Genomic DNA, 16623 nt, shown 5'->3' on the forward strand with positions numbered 1-16623 from the left:
TTTTATTAGTCCAAGTTATTATTAGTGGTAGGTATCACGCTTAAAAAGATTACCCTCCTCCAAGATGATCTTTTAAATCATCTCAAGTACTTTTAAGATTCATTTCATACTTAAAACCTTTGAATTAATTTTGTTACAGGGAAGCAGGACCCAGGTTCATTTTTTGTCAAAATGACTAGCCAGTTCCAACAAAAAGAACCCACACATACCCCACTAACCTGAATTTCCTTGTACTTAAATCAACTTCTGGGCACTCCATTGTGCCTCATTGATCTTTTCCTTTGCTACACCAAACTCTTTATATTTGGAGACTGTTCTGCCCCCCCTTTTCAGGATTTACCTGGCTATCCCCCATGTTTACTTTCCCCAAATAACTGAATGTGTCAGTTAAAGAATAAACCCTATTGGCATTTTAATTGTGACTGCGTTGCATTTAGATTGGGAAATGTAACAGAACCCAACATCTCTGCAAGATTGCCTTTGAATCTGAGAACAAGGTGTGTCTGCAATAATTTGAATCTTTTACATCCTTCGCAGGATTACCGAGTCTGTGAGCCAAGGGTGTAGACACCCATCCTTACCCCCAGGGTAGGACCCAGGTCGCACCTCTGGGGTCCACTCAGCCAAGGCTCCAGGCAGCTCCCACACCCTTCTTCTCTGCAGCATGTGACCCTGTGACTCATGCCAAACCCTACCTCAGATCCACCGAGATGGTTACTAATCGCCCAGAGAGTGTGGCGAACACGACACCATCCTTGTGCTTAAGGACAAGCAATAATGATGTCATCTTCCGTGTAGAACTGAACGGGTGGTTTATAGGCACTTAAAAGCAGCCAGACCTTGGGCAAGTTGCATGATCTGCGGTCCCTTTCCTCCTCCCTTGCCTGTAAAATGTGAATCTACCTGGCGGGGAGTGACAGAACGAAGGGGACACCTACGTTCCTTGGCTGAACCTCGGAGCAGGCCCACCTCTTCAGGGACCAGACGCCGAGCCCTGAGTGAGCTTCTCCTTCCTGCCGCTCCCACCACGCCCACCTGCACCCCCCCCCCCCGGACACCTGCCTAGCCTACGGGTTGGAGGCGCACCCGTCACCAAGCCGACACCCCGCCCCGCGCCCCCCACCCGCCTTTCCCAAGCCAGAATCACAAGTCAAAGATGTGTATTGTTCTACAGACACTTCTGAAAAGAGATCTAATTGAGAAAATATACAAGGCATTTAAGAGTTTCATCTCCAGCGAGCACCGAAGTCTGACTGGAGGCGTCGGAGCCCTCCTCTTCGGGGCTCAGGGCTGAGAAGGTTAGCACATCGAATCATCAGTAAAAACATGCAAAAGTGAGAAGGAAACGGAAAATAACGCTGTGTTCCCCCAAAGCAGAGGGGGACGGAATTTCAGAACAAGGAGGCAGGGTGTACAAGTACCAGGTGGCTCTCCCTCCCTTCCCCCGGTTTTCCTCTCAAACGGCCCCGAGCTGGAGAAAGCGGGGAGCCCCGCCCACTGGGCAGGACCCACGGTGCATCCCTGCTCAGTGCTCAGCCCGCAGGGCTGGCCGTGGACAGGAAGAGATCCCCCCACTTCTGCCCTGTTCCTTCCCTGGCTGTGTCCGCGGGGACCCCGCTTGTGCTCCTGGGGGGCCAGGGCCCCCAGCCCTGGCTCCTTCCTTCTTTGGTTCCACCCGGAGATTGTTGTGCTTGACGGATTCATCCCACCCCGCAAACTCCAGGCTCCCACTGGTGGGCTGAAGGCACTGACAGGAGTCCTGGGGAGACCCCCAGGACAGCCACCTTCCCTTGTGCTCTGGGCGGGTCCACCCCTGGGTACGTTCCCTCCAGCCTCAGCTCAGGCCCGGGAGTCAGGACAGGGGAGGAAGTGCGCTGTGCACGGAAAAAGCCTCTCGGGCCTTTCCCAGCTGTGCAGACGTTCCTGAACCCCCCTCCACCCCCTGCCCCCAGCCCGCCCCTCGCCAGAGCCCCAGCATGCCTGGCCCTTCCCTCCAGTCCTCCCCCTTGGGCTGCCACTGCAGCTGTGGGCCAGGCCCCCGGGGACCTGACCTCAGATGGTGGTCACAGAAACCATCTTGGGGCGCCCCCTCCATCCCCCAGACCCAGGAGGGCAGCAGAGGGTGAGGCCTTGAGAGGTTACAGCTCTGGTACAGGGAGGCGGGCAGGGCTGGAGAGAAACGGGAAGACACGTCACATCTATGGAAAGGCGTCCAAAGTACAAGCTAAGCGAGGGGAAGGGCCAGAGTGGCCAGAAGAGAAAATGGAAGAGGGCAGGGGCGGGGCCTGGAGGGAGGGGCGGGGCTTCACGCCACACCGCAGATGAGCGTCTCCACCACGAAGGTGTTCTCGAAGTGGCGGATGGCGTTGCAGTTCTTGGCCCCTCGCTTGTTGATCCCTGGGAGAGAACAGAGAAATCCCAGTGAGGCCTGTGTGCTGGCCTAGAACTGGCTGGGCCACAAAGGCCACCAGCCTCAGAGCCTGAGCAGGGCCTCAGGACCCGGGCCGGGGAGGAGGGGGCCCAGGAAGCGAAACCCTGCTTCACCCAGAGGCAGCGCAGTAAGGCGGCATGAGCTCGAAAGCTGGAGTCAGACCTCCCAGCTCTGCCACCTTCTTGCTGTGTGACCTCAGGGGTGTTTCTTAACCTCTCTGTGCCTCCATTTCCTCATCTTTAAAAGGGGCGGCAAGCATAATGATGACAAGGATGAGGACGATGATAACTTACACTCTCTTAGGAGGATGTAAAGAGTGTAAAGCAGTGCCTGGCACAGAGTAAGTGCTCATTAGCTGTTATTACTGCTGCTACAGTCTGAGCTCTCTGACAGCTGGTCTTCAGCTACGGGGCCAGGCACTGCCAGAGGGTGGCCGTGGTTTGGAGCTCAGGGCAGGGGCCAAGGTGGGTGGAGTCAGCCACTCACGCCTCCGGGTGGCCCTGCGCCGCAGCCGGTAGGTGTCCTTCCCGCTGCACAGGTGGTAGATGAAGGAGCCCAGGGCCTCCTTGTCACTGACGTGCTCCGTGACCACCATCTCCTCCTGGATGATGTACGTCTGCGGGAGGTAGGTCCCCCTCTGCAAAGGGAGCGGCCCCAGCACTGGGTCAGTACCAGGGCTCGCTGCTTTCGGTCCCCGACTGCCCACTGCCCTCGCCTCCCTCCTTCTGCACTTGAGCCCCCAGCGCCTGCAGTGCCCATCCAACACGCCCACCCCCTCATCCAGAGGCCGCATGGCACGCCTTTCTGACGTCCCCAGGCACTTCCTGCACCTGCACCTGCACTGCCGTGAGTCACGTGTGGGCGAGTCTGGTCTCCCACCCTAGGGGGAGCGCCCCTCGGGGGCAGGGTCCCCATCTCCTCCCTGCACTGCTGACACGGGGCGAAGTGGGGCATGGCCATGAACACTAAGGAAGCTGGTCTTGGGGTTCTTCCCAAGTGAGGGAGGCAGAAGGGGGAGGCTGGGGGCGGTGTGCAGAAAGGAGAGGTGTTGACTCTGAATGTGGGAGAAGGGAGCTGGAGGCGGGGGGACCAACCTGGGGTGCTGGGCCCAGCTGACAGCAACGCCCAGGCCCCCCATCCTTCCCTTGTCTCATGGAGGGGGGGCAAGGGAGGGACAAGATGCTGTCGGGGCCCCGCTCACCTTCACGTTCATGAGGAGCTCCCAGAAGTTGCGAGGGGGCAGCACGATGGTGGTGTTGAGCTCAATGACATAGCACTTGTCCAGGGAGATGTCGTGATAGGCAGTGAGACCCTGAACAGGAAGAGGGGGCCGCGTCAGTCTCCGCAGGCGAGGGACTGGCCCCGGCGGGCTGTACGAGGCACGAACCCCACCGCGCCCACCGCGCCCGTGACGCACCCAGATTCCTCAGCACCGGGGCGGGGCCCCCTTCTCCCGCTCCTCTCCTAGCCTGTGTTTGTAGCAGGTTCCACTCACTAGATGAAAACACTATTAAATGCTTCGGTCGTGACAAGGATTCTTCTTGGGGGTATACAGCTGAGGTTCGAATTTCAGGGCAACGTCCCACCTGTGCATCTCACCAAAGCTGGGAGGTCCCGCCACCCCTATGGACAGCCTGGACCCCCAGCGAGAGATGCTCCTCCCAGCGCCGTGTGCTGCATCTCGGTAAGATGTCAACACGGAAATAGCTCAGTAAAAAGGAACACTGGCCTCGCCCGTTACAGCCAGCAGCTGTCAGGTGGCCAAGGAGAAAATCAACCATGACTAGTTCACATTCAGTGACAACCGCATGACGTATATGATAAAAGCGGTCTCTTTAAATCCCTGATTGACCTAAACCATAGATATCTACTCCATGGTTTATATGACACGGTATGTACTCCAAGTTTGTACAAGGGGCGTGGGCATTCTCCTTTCACACCTGTTCCTCCTTGTGGCGCCCTCCTCGCTGCCCCCGCCCCGGTCCCTGGCCGGCCTCACCCGCGGGAAGTCGCCTCACCCGCTGGAAGTCGTGGATGATGTCTGCGGGGTCACCGCCCCCAAACTGGGGCACCGGCACGTTGATGCGCTCGTAGTTCTCCTCGAGGTAGATCTTTACGTCCTCCTCCAGCTCCATGCGAGTGCGGACCTGGGAGGACAGGGAGTCCTCGTAGAGGACGCCACAGTGGAAGAAGTTGTCTCGGGCCAGCTGAGCAAGGCGGGGGGGGGGGGGGGGGGGGCGGGGGGAGGGAGGGAGAGAGAGAGAGGGGGAGAGAGAGAGAGAGAGAGAGAGAGAGAGAGAGAGAGTGAGTCTGGTCACACAGCGCCCTCCGTGAGACCACTGCTGCCTGCCGAACCACTCCCAGCTCTGAAGGCCTGGGGAGGCAGGGAGGATGGGTCTGTGACACCCATTTCACAGATGGAGAAACTAAGAAACATGGGGAATCAGGGGAGGGTGAGCCGGGTCTGCCAGTTCCTAGGAGGATGACCTCTCTGGGCCTCAGTTTCCCCATCTGTAAAACAAGGTGACCCCTCAGGCCCCTTCTGGCCTCCGAGTCCATGAGTCTATGGCTGGGAAATGGGGCAGACCAGTGGGGGGACAGACACCTGAGAAAGAGCCTGGGGTCGGAGGGGTGTCCTCAGGGGCAAACAGGGGGACTCTGGATTGGACAGGCTGGGCCCTGCAGGGTGCCACCCTCCGCCACCACCAAGGGGTGCTCGCCCGCCCTTCTTGCCCCCTTTGCGAGGCCCTGCAGACCTTGGAGGGCACGGGAGGAAGGGGTAGGAGCCGAGAGGCAGCCCTGTTATCAGATTCTGGTGGCACCGGGTCCAACCTCAAGCAAGGACCCACCACCTTCCCTGGATCCTGTGCTTCCTGAGAAACCTACACAAACACGGTGTCCCCTATCTGAGGGGCACGCCTAATCACTCCATCAGTAAGGGAAGGGAGGCAGCCTAGCATGACTGAGGCTGCGTGACTGACCGGCAGACCGCGGGCCCCTCCTGCTTCTCCAGGGCCTCCTCCAGGTCCGGCCCATGATGGGCAGACACCCTTTTCTCTGTTTTAGTGTAAGCTGTCCCAGAAGGATGAATCATCACACATGAATCATACTGTTCCAGGGCGTAGACCCAGAGGCTGCTCTGAGGTTCCCCTACTCCCTGGGAATTGGGGTGGGGTGAGGAAACCCAAGAGGGCATGAGGGGGGCTGGGATCAGAGGGGAGGTCCAGGGCAGGGCCACAGCCGCAACATGAAAAGTCCCCAGAAAGTGAGAACCAGGAACAGGTGGGGAAGCAGGCCATGGACGGAGGGCAGCTGAGGTTTCCAGGGTAAGGTCACATGGACTGCAAACTCTTCAGTCATTTCCACCGTAGAAAAACTGGATGACAACAAAGTCAAAGCCCAGTGCTTGAGGGTGGGAAAAGGTCACTTGGGTCATAAATGACTGGCAATTCCCAACCTTTTTGTCACCGAGATTCCCCATTCGTTATGTTTATGGTTATTCTATTAGGCAACCTTTCATTTAACTACTTTCAGTTCTGAGAGCTTGGTGGCCCTGCCTCCCTCCCCAGGCCTGGGCTGATCGCAAGGTTGCTGTGACCACGACCAGTTCTTTGGCCCAGCTTCGTGCACAGATTGGTTGTGTGAGCAGATAACCAGGGTGTGATCGTAGGTGGAGGTGACCGTCTATAAGCCACCCTCCACCCTTCACGGTTTATAGCCCAAATGTTCACACGTGGAATGTAAGTCCTTAGAGCAAGACCCATGGGCACAGGGGCTGGGCTCTGAAGGGACTGCAGAGTTCCAATTTCTGTTGCACCTGAGTTTCTGGTGCTAATGCCCTGGGGTAACGCTGTGGGAAGGGGCTGTGGGCCTCACAGCCCAGATTCCGATCCCGGCTCCCCCATCACCGACTGTGCTCCTGGGAGAGCTCCCTGTCAGCCTCAGATGCATCCAAAGAGATAGGTAAGGACACTCCTCCGGAGCCCGTGGCAGTCAGAGGACGGGGACCCGGTCCTGTCTCCTGGACCACGACCAGGGAGGAGAAGGATGCAGGTCTTCTGGGCTTGCCTGGGCACCCCTCCCACCTAGGGGTCATGTCCAGGGCTTCCTGCTGCCCCCTCCTCACAGCCCCGAGCACCTGGCTCTGCGCCGTTCACAGTGCCCGCTCCTGCCAGCTCCCACCCACCGCAAACACTCGCCCTTCCCTCTCTGAAACGCCACTCTTTCTCCAAGGCCCCGCCTCCCTCCGCCCCGCCTCACCTGAGCGAGGAAGAAGTATCTGTAGATGTAGACAGAGGCGAACACGAGGCCCATGAGCAGCACGACCATGCCCATCGACAGGTAGCACAAGCCGCCCACAGAGCTCCCCTTCTTGTAGCGGTGGTAGGGGGGCCGCTCCTCCTGGGGACAGCAGTGCAGGGTCAGCCCCGTGGTGGTCCCGCACCCCTGGGAATGCCCGCCACCCCTTTCCGGAAATGAGACCTCACGCTGCTGGCTGGGAAGGAGCCTTGGAGCAAAGGGAGCGGGGGACAACGCTCAGGACACACAGAGCATTGTCTCTGGAAGGAAAGGAAAGCATTACCAGGACCCCCGGCTGTTCCCAACTAAAGAGAAACGGAGCCCCACCTTGGACCCACGGGGACTAAGCAAGCATGTTTTGAATCACCCACGCCATTAGTCCCCTTCGTTATGCCACTTGTGACCACAGTAGATTCTCTCGAACGTAGAGAGGGGGGAGGCACAGACATGGCCTTGGTGACTGAGCCAGGCCCAGGAACCTGTAGGAGCTGGAGTCACTGGGCGGGCGGGAGCCGCTGCTCTGGGCAGTGGGGACCAAGGAAGGCTTTTGAGGTAGGAAGTGACAAGATGCACCTGAAAGCTGGAGTGCCCAGAGGGACCGGAATGGGGACAGCGGGGGTGGGGAGCCTGCTGGGCTCTTCCGCGGAAGCTGCGGCGGGAAACGATGGCTGACCGGTGGGGACAGGGCCCTGGGAGGCCCACGGGGTCTGTGCACGTAAGCGCGCGCCCTCCGGCAGCCCTGGGCAGAGGTCAGCCTGCCGGGGCGGCGATGGCATCACACGGGCACTGGTGTCGAGCAGGCCGTCAGGAGCAGGGCCCGCAGGGCGAAGTCTGGAGGCTTCCGGAAGCCTCTGCCAGGAGGGAAACGTGGCTGCCGGCAGGGAGGCCAGGGCGGGAGGTTCCTGGAAAAACCCTCTGGGGAGCCAGACTCAGGTTCGGGATGGCAGCTGCAGAACCAAGAAGCAGCAAGCCAAGCTGACCCAGCTCCAGTCCACACACGTCTGGGCCAGTGGATGGAGGTGTGTGTAAAACTCAGCAGCCCCGCTCTCCCTGGAGCACTGGACTGAGAATCTCCTGACTCAGGCTCTTCCCAGCTGTGTGACCTCGGCCGTCGCTTGTCTTTATGCCCTTCCTCGCCGGCACCCCTGCCCTAACCCGGGCCTCCTTCACACTGGAGATGTTGCAAAAGCCCCAGGCCTGGCTCTGCCTCTGGGATCCATCATTCAGTCCCTCCTCCACGGTGTCCGGATGCAGCCGGGCGAGGGTAGAGGCCAGTGCCCCCGCCAACCTCAAGGAGCTGTGGCAGAGGTGGGGGGCAGGCGGGGAGCCTGGACCTTCTCACTCCGGCTCCGCCGCTAACCGTCTGCTTAGCCCTCTGTGGCTGCTTCCACTCTTCCTTCATCCTGCTTAGCGGGAGGTCGGGCAGTGGGGACATGGTTCAGGTCCAAGTTACCCAGGACAGGCCTTTATTCTCAGGGCACACGGGGGGCCCAGGCTGGTAGGGGTGGGGTGCAGAGCCTGCTGTGCTTGGGGCACGTGGGGGCGTGGGACCTGGGCCTCAGGGAGCAGAGGCGCATGCCATCAGAGTGGGTGACGCCTCCCTGCTTGGAGCCCTCCTCTCTCCCCACACCCTTCCCGCAGGAAAAGGGGAGAAAATGCCTGAAAGACACACCCCGCCCCCCATCACGAGGCACATGTATCACCAGGCCAGTGGCCCGCAGCCTCCAGCACCATGGGATGGAGACACAGGATGGAGAGGTGACCCGGCCCATCCCATACCCCCTCACAGGCTGGGCCATCTGCAGGCCTGGGGCCTCTCCCCACCCTGGCCCCGCTGCAGGGGTGCTGCGATCGAAACCGGAGAAGCACCTGGTGAGACCACCCCCCTGGCTGGCATCTCCTCGGCATGCTGGGGCTCCCTGGGGGCAATAACCAAGGTCACTGGCACACTTGGGTGGCCACTGCCCACAGGGCCTCCAGGGACAGCTGCCAGTGGGAGGGGGTGGGGGACTGCAAGCGTTTTGACTTTCCAACAGGCTCCCGGGATCAGCCCAGGACGGGGCGACCCGATGACCAAGCTCTGCCAGCGTCTCGCAGGAACAAGGCACCCAGGGGCTCCAGCCATCCTCAGTGGGTCCTAAGGAAAGGTGGGTGATGCAGAAGAAAGGCCAGGCGCCACACCCACTGGGAATCCTGCCCTGGGGGCACAACATTTGTATTCAGCGAGGGCAGTGGGGCTGCAGGGACCCGGAGGCCCCCAGCAGCGGCTGCGATCCGTGTGTGGGAGCATCCCAGCCTGCTGACCCTCCGACCCTCTGCTGGTCCTCCTGTGAAATGTGAGCAGACTCTTCCTGACACGGTTTTGTTGGGATTAAAGGAGACAGAGACCCTGAAAGCCCTTTGTAAAGGATAAAGTGTTAGATAAAAATAGCAGATCTTTATCAGCTAAAGCTCTCCTTTTTTTTTTTTTGAGGGCCACCACCAGCCAGCTGTCGAGGCTGCACAGTGGCCATGCTTTGCTCCTGCGTTTGTTCGTTCGGGAAAACCAGAGAAGCAAAAGCAAGCTTATGAGAATCGCTTTTAAAAAAACCAGAAAACAAAAAAAAGTCAATGGGCTACAAAGCAAGAGCCCGAGGGCCAGCTCCGCAATTGAAGCTCACAGACAAGGCGAGGCCTACCAGTTTTATATAGCTGCCTTTCTGCTCCCGGCTGGGTCAGGTGTTTCTATGTGCCTGGGGGAGGGGCCGGGCAGGGGGGCCAGGCTGCCCCAGGTGGGGAGGAGGAGGTCAGGGAGGATGGAGAGTGAGGAGCGGCTCCAGAGGAAAATGAAGCAAGGCTAAAGTGGCTGAGGACAGTCTCCAGCCGGGACCCCTGGATGCCACCCTGTGTCCTCACACGCCTCTGTGGGGGTCCCTGTGAAGGCTGGGGATGCCCCCCTTTCCCAGAGCAGTGGACAGTGGCTTCCTATCCTGCTCCTACTGACACCTCTAGGGCACACCCACGGCTCAGGCCCTGCTCCCCTCCCTACCCGACACCCCTCGGCCTGGCATGCGGAGGCCAAGCCCCCAGAAGCATCATGGCTGAGCAGGGGGGATGGAAGGGAAAGCAGGCCCAGAGGCTGCTGGTGTCCCGGCTTCGAGACAGAGGCACTGGGACTGGGACGTAAAGCCCCACGTGGGCGGGAGGCCCCTGAATCCTGCCCTCGTTGTCAGTGCTTGAAAGGTCAGCCCTCAGAGGCCTCTGGGAAGCCTGTAGGCAGCCTGGGCTGGAACCTGGGGCCTCACCCCTTAGGATCCTGGGGGGCTTCCAGAAAGTAGAAAAATACTGTTTCCATGGCAACTGGGCTTCCTGAGCCACAGGCCTCGCTGTGCACTCGTGTGGGGCACGTGGGCCACATGTCCGGGGACCCGAGAGGGCCCCAGGCCTCGGCCTGCCTGTTTCCCGGAGCCTGCGGTGGAGCTCCTTAAATGATTAGGTGAAGCCAGGGCCCGAAGAGTCAGGGGGAACTCAGCCAACTTAAGCATTAGCTCAGAAGACCCGCAGGGCTCACGGACAGAGCTCCCCAGCTACCTTCCCTCCATAACGATGTCGAAATTAACTGCAAGCAGATTAACTACAGTCGCAGGCTGCTCGGAGGAGGCTAGCAGGGAGCCAGAAACGCAGCCGCAGCAGCCCCGGGCAGGCGGCTGGGGGCGGGTCTCGCCTCACCACCCCAGCGCCAGTGCCCCCTCCTCAGCATCTTCCTTTCCCAGGCTGCAGACCACAAAGGCAAGGGCACCAGAGAGCGAGACAGACAGACAAGCCTAGCAGGGGTCGGGGGGCTGGGCCTCTGCCCACCGAGCACGCAGAGCTGCGCTCAGACGTACAGACGTCAGCTGGGTAAATGCGGACAAGGCATCGTGAACCTGCCATCAGGGAAACCCACTCCTGCCCTGTGACCCACTGGTGCCCACGGTGCAGGCCGTGTGAGGAGGAAGGGCGTGGACCCCGATCCACTCTCCACAGAGCTCTGCTCTGCGCTGCTTGGCTGGGCCAGGCAGATTCCCTCTTCTGTTCTGTTCCTGGCAGTCAAGGTGAGACCCCAGAGAACAAAGGCTGGGGAGGACGAGAAGCAGAGCTGCGGCTGGAAGGGCTCTCCTGGGGGAGACACAGCTCAGAGACACTGCAGGGGCTGCGCCTTGCTGCTCTTACCATAAACATTTTTTTTATGGGAAGAGAAACTCATCCTCTGTGGCAATCTGCTGACAGCCTTGAAACATGCAAGGATGGGCCGCGGGGAGAACAGAGAAGAGAGGGAAATGAGAGAGAAAGCAGAAAAGCCACTATGGCACAAGTCCAGACGCCACAGCCCCTCAGGGAAGGCCCAGGGCAGGCGGGCAAAGGGCAGGACTGCCCTTTCCTCTTGGCCCAGGCCGCAGGGCTGGCGGGGATGGGGCATTGGGGCAGGACCCTCCCCCAACCACTCCAGGAGACTCAGCTCCCTCCTGCCGAGGACCTGAGGCCAGGACGAGGAAAGTGAAATCTGATCCCCAGGTATGCGGGCTGGGGGAGGGGGTGACACAGGGGCCATTAATCAAAGGCAAAAGCCAAGGAGAAAATTACAGCGCTGAGACGACTGTATTGAACATGTTTCTCTTCTCTTGCAGGCCCCCAGGCCCGACTGTTCACGAGTCTCTACATGCCCACACCTGGCTGTGTGTGTGTGTGTGTGTGCTTGCGTGCGCACACATGGGGGAGCAAAGACACAGGCAGATGGTGGGGAGAGGGGAACTGGGCTGAGAGGCCCAGGGCAGGCCAGGGGGCCTCCAAAGGGGAAGAATGACCCGGCCAGAGCGTACTAAGAGGGGGTGCTTCCCGCGCAGCCCACTTTCCAGGCTGGCTTGCTGCCAGCTGCCCATCAGCGCAGCATTATCTGGGAGGCAAGCACCACGTGGGGAGGGTGGGCAGCTGGAGGCGCAGCTGGGCCCTCACACCCATCCCTTCCTGGCCCACCGAGGCACTTCCTTCCAGCGGCACGTCTGGGGACAAAATCCTCCTTGTTTCAGTTTTCACTCAGAAGCAGGGGGAGGCCCAGTGTGAGAGTGCTCCTGCCGCCCTACCCTGGCCCCTGGGGCCTGCACACAGGTTGAAATTTTATTAGGACAGCTAGAGGGTGGGTCATTGGTGAAAGGCACTCGTGAACTCATCTGTTCATCGAGTGGTTCTTCCAGGGCTTTAAATCTTATTTTCGAGTCCAGTTCAGTAACCAAGGAGGGTTCCAGGGTCACCCCCAGCCAGAACAGACCTTCTGATAAGCTTTCCTGTGGCAGGCCCATCAGCACGGGACAAACCCAAATGCCCCGTCTTGAAGCAGCTCCTGGGGCCTCCCAGTCTGCCTGCCCCGGGCTGACGCTGTCCTGGGCTACTGTGAATGCCGGGCGCCTGCCGAGCTTACTGGGCGAGGTAGGAAGCAAGAATGGGGGTGCTTGCTCTACGTCGGGCACTGGATGTGGGGGAAACGTACCCACTGGCCAGGCGAGGCCACAAGAGGCTCACAGAAGTGAACTCTCTTCCCAAGGCTCCGATTCCACCAGGCGACTGGCAGAGCCAACATGCGACACCCAAAAGCCTCCCCTGATCCCCTGAGGGCCAGTGAGCTGTGAAAGTTTACTAATAAGCAGATCTGTCCTAAAGGGGCTGGGATTTTAATCCTCCTCCTGGGGCCCCATCGCTCCCCCTTGCCAATTAAGAGAGCCAGGGGACCCTACTCAACTAACAAGGTCTGGGGGGGAGGCACACTCAACAGGCTCGAAGCCAATGAAAACAGCACAGGAAAAATGTTGATATTTCCATTTCACGCTGGATGAGGGGGAAGAGAGGACGCTTGACTTTGGAGCCAGAAGCGGGATGTCAGTTACCGCCAAGGTGATGCTGGCATCTGCCATCCCGCCTGACACCATCAGCAGGCTGCTGCCAGAGAATGTGCCACTCCTGTGAAATTCGGCAGACCTTCGGATGGAGTTTGAAATCCATCCTTCTACTGTCTGGCTGGTCCTCCCTCCTGCCCGAATCCTACAGCTTTTGGAGGCAGGGTCCAGTTTTCCAGGCCTCATCTGGGTGCCCGGCCCTGGGAGTAGCAGCTGGGAGAAGACAGGGGTGAGTGTGCTGCCTTGGGCCCCCAGCCCTGCACCCTCCAGGGGCTAAGTGGAAGGGAGGAAGGAGGTTTAAAGGGCCTCCTGCAAACTTTTAAAGCTGCAGGCCATGCCTTCAGCTATGAAGTGTCCCCCCCCCCCAGCCATCTAAGCATCAGAAGAAGATGGAGCTGCTCTGGTGGGGGCTGCAGAGCACCCCCCTCCCCCCGCAAACCCAGCCCCGGGGGTCACTGATGCTGCAGCGACCACACCAGGGCAGGGGAGCGTGCCAAGGCTCTTCCTGGAACTCCCCACTTAGGTATCTTTGCTCTGGCTATAACACCCACCTCTGAGGACCCTCTCCTGTGTCCTCTCTTCCAGGGCACAGGTCATCCTGAAGCACCCACCCTCCCATACCCCCAAGCAAGGTTTAGTTTGAGCCATCAACTTGGGGAGGGGCCTTGGAGCTGAGGAAGACTTCCCATAAGCCAGCAACGGGAAGGGGGAGGGGGGGGGACGGGAGCTTGGCGCGCCCCAAGAACGCCAGGAGCGACGGCCGCGTGGAAGCAGCGTAGACGCCTCTACCGAGGCACCACAGAGCCAGGCTGGACCAGCTCTCTCTCCCTCCCCTCCTTGCCCGCCACGCGTCCTGCCCCCTCTGGGCCCTCCCCCGGTCGGACTCCACGCAGCTCAGACAGTTTTCCACGGCGGAAATGCCTCCTCTCCCCCAGGCCGGAGGGAAAGAGGAGGAGGGGAGGCCACTGGAGGGGGCGGGGTGCACCGAGGCCCGCCTCCACAAAGCGCAGCCTGGGTGCTAGAGGGCACCAGGGCACCGCGGGGTGGAGGGGGTAGCCCAGTGCGCGAGGGAGCCGGGAGGGGAAGGAAGAGGGCAGGAAGGCCCAGGCGGCAGCGGGGGGGGGGGGGCGGTGGGATCAGGGCACCCAAGCCTCGTAACCCCGAATCTCGAATCCCGGACGTGCGGCCAGGCGGATTCTGGTTTATCTCCATTTCACGTATCATCACTTTCTGGTCCACCAATTCAGGTGCAGACTAACAGCACATCCCTTGCCCCCAGCAGTCCCCCGTTTGGGACGCAATCAATAGTCCCGCCCCCTTCGTTGGCACCAGACCCCCTCTCCCCATTCCCCACCAATCACAACCCACCGCCCTACTTTGGGGAAACAATGTCCAACCCTCCTCCCATCCCCCACCTGGGGACTCGACCCGCGGCCCCTCCTCCATGATTGGAACCAGACACACATACCCCCACCGACATTCCTCGAACCTCTCCGGACCAGCTCCCTCCCCTATTCTGGGGCCAGGCGCCTAGGGCTCGGTCCACTTTTGGAAGAGACCTTGAGCGCTTCCTCACCTGGGACCAGCGACTCGGACCCCCTCCCATTCTTCAGACTTAGGCTTTCGGCTGCCGCTAAAGGCCAGGACCCAAGGCCCCTCCCCACTTTGGGATGGCTGACCCATTCCGGAATCCCACTCCCGCTCCGCTCGAGGCTCCGGGGTCCCGATGCGCCTCGGGTAGTCGCCGGAGCCGGAAAGGCGCGCTTTGACCCCCCCGTCCCCTGACTGAGACCCCCGGTCCCTCTCACCCGAGCCGGCGTCAGCAGGATCTCAGCGGCTGGGGAGGGCGCCGGGGCCGAGGCCGAAGCCTTGTCGGCCTTGTCGGCCTTGTCGCCCTTGATACCGGCCACCGCGGGCTGGAAGCTGATCTTCACCATGGCTGCGCCGAGCCGCGCGTCCGCCCTGCAGCCTCCGGCCGTGCAGCCGCTCTCTGTGCAGCCTCTATCTGTACCGCAGCCGCTCGGCTCTCCGCAGGCACCGGAAGTTTGGATCGCGTTGGGTCCTTTTCTCTAACCCCACCCCCAGCCCGCCCCGCCCCCGCCCCCCCAAGGGAGGGCCTTGGCGTCCTGCGCGCCTGCGCCCCCTTCCCGCCAGCGGGGCTCGCAGTGACCCCTGCCGGGCGCGCTGCTCCGTCCTGGGGAAGTCTAAGGTTCCCTTAACCACTCACTCACTCACTCCATCCATCCATCGCATCCATCCATCCAATCAGGCATAGACTCAGTCCCCATCGCTGCTTTATCCCTTCCAGCTGCCTCTCCAAGACCAGCATCTCCAGAACATACAGTTTTTGTTAAAACCGTGTTTGCCAGGCAAATGTATCTTCTAGACAAGTTCCCGGTGCCCTCTATCCCACTTCATACCCTCCTCTTTGGAAATGCTGGAGCCCCCACTGAACCTGCTCACACAGCTCCCTCCTCCCACTTCCTTTTCCGACGTGTCCTGGGCCCTGGCAGGAGGCTTCAGGGCCAGGTGCCCAACTGCTTGCCTTTATCCTGCATCCTGCATCCATCTACACATCTTTCATTCTCCATCATCCTTTTTCCTTCATCCTTAATTCCTGCAGAACCTTCCTGGGCGTGCATGCGGAGGACACTGGGAGCAGAGAAATGAAGGCAGCCCCTGCTCTTTGACTCTCTTGTGTAACCTGTGGCCTCAGTTGCTGAGTGAAGGGTCCTGCTGGCCATTTCTCACCCACCCAGGAGGATTATGGCAAGTGTGATGGGAAGATCCGCAGGGCAGGGTGTCTGGAGGCTCAGTCCCCATCTTACTTGGGATGCCTTTGGGCTGCTCCACCGCGCCCTCACCTGTGACTCCTCCCACTCCCCATCAACCCAGCTGAGGAGCCAGCATTGGCCCCAGTAGGAAGGTCTCCTGGAATCAACCCCTGCAACAGTTCATTTTAAAACTAAAACCCCAAATGTGAACTTTTACATGTGTTTTACCTCTTTCCCCAAATTGAGTAGTTGAGTGCCGTTCTTAAAAAAGATCTGGTTTATTACAATTGAAAGCACTGGTTATTTAAGACTTAATGATGGTAATTAAGCCCTAGAAGTTCAGTGGAGTGGCTTACTGAAAATGCAATGGTCTCAGACAAGTGTATACCCACGACCCTCCGAGTTCTATCAGCTCCCCAGAACTTATTCATCTTGTAAGTGAAAGTTTGTACCCTTTGACCAACCTCTCCTTATTTCCTCCACCCCCCAGCCTGTGGTAACCACCACGCTGTCTCTGGTTCTATGAGTTAGACTGTTTAAGGTTCTACATACAAATGAGTTCACGCGTAGTATTTGTCTTTCTCTGTCTGGTTTACTTCACTTAGCATAACATCCTCCAGGTTCATCCATGTTGTTCACAAATGGCAGGATTTTCTTCATTTTTACAGCTAAATAGTATTCTATTTTATATATACACACATCTTCTTTATCCAGTCATCCATCAATGGACACTTAGGTTGTTTCCATGTCTTGGCTATTGTGAATAATGCTGCAGTGAACATGGGAGTGCGGATATCTTTTCAAGATACTGATTTCATTTCCTTTGGCTATATCCCCAGTAGTGGAATTGCCAGATCATATGCTAGTTCTATTTTTAATTTTTTGAGGCACCTTCATACTGTTTTCCATAATGGCTATACCTGCTAAGTATATCAAAGAGAGCATTCTGCTGAAAAATATCAGTAGAAAGAGACAAATCTCTGGAAAATCTAATTAATAAATAAGAGAGAAGATATTAATACATTTCTATATCCTATAGAAAGAAGATGTAACTATAGACAAGGTGGATATTACAAATTATAATGTATTTTATATACAATCATATCTAATATATATATTTTGAAGTGATGATTTTATGGAAACGTATAAATGCCCAAAACGGACTCAAGAAGTAGAAGGGGACTTCCCTGGTGGCACAGTGGTCAAGAATCCG

At 58.7% G+C, this 16623-nt stretch overlaps 1 protein-coding gene and 1 long non-coding RNA gene across 3 annotated transcripts; one reads left to right on the forward strand and one right to left on the reverse strand.

The window, feature by feature from the left end:
- Positions 1–1161: 1161 nt before the first annotated feature.
- Positions 1162–14694, reverse strand: ITM2C (integral membrane protein 2C). 2 transcript variants are annotated; one of them, XM_082396091.1, is made up of 6 exons: positions 14445–14692; positions 6692–6832; positions 4450–4638; positions 3633–3743; positions 2918–3068; positions 1162–2397 (listed from the first exon to the last, which is right to left on the reverse strand). In XM_082396091.1, exons 1-6 carry the CDS (start codon positions 14571–14573, stop codon positions 2306–2308), a joined length of 813 nt encoding a protein of 270 aa, XP_082252217.1. In that variant the 5' UTR covers positions 14574–14692; the 3' UTR covers positions 1162–2305. The 2 variants fall into 2 exon arrangements, with proteins under 2 accessions (XP_082252217.1, XP_082252218.1); XM_082396092.1 differs by lacking the exon at positions 6692–6832 and having other exon boundaries at positions 14445–14694.
- Positions 6839–15866, forward strand: LOC309630647. The gene is made up of 2 exons (XR_014245861.1): positions 6839–12865; positions 15260–15866. It is a non-coding gene; the product is annotated as an uncharacterized lncRNA (long non-coding RNA).
- Positions 15867–16623: the final 757 nt, after the last annotated feature.

Source organism: Balaenoptera borealis (genome assembly GCF_965194805.1).
Source record: "Balaenoptera borealis genome assembly, chromosome: 6".
Classification (NCBI taxonomy): domain Eukaryota; kingdom Metazoa; phylum Chordata; class Mammalia; order Artiodactyla; family Balaenopteridae; genus Balaenoptera; species Balaenoptera borealis.

Coding starts and splice junctions, on each gene's coding strand:
- ITM2C (XM_082396091.1), bottom strand. CDS start 14,573: ATGGTGAAGATCAGCTTCCAGCCCGCGGTGGCCGGTATCAAGGGCGAC. Junction 6,833..14,444: donor TCCTGCTGACGCCGGCTCGG/GTGAGAGGGACC, acceptor TGCTGTCCCCAG/GAGGAGCGGCCCCCCTACCA. Junction 3,069..3,632: donor AGCTCCTCATGAACGTGAAG/GTGAGCGGGGCC, acceptor CTCCCTTTGCAG/AGGGGGACCTACCTCCCGCA.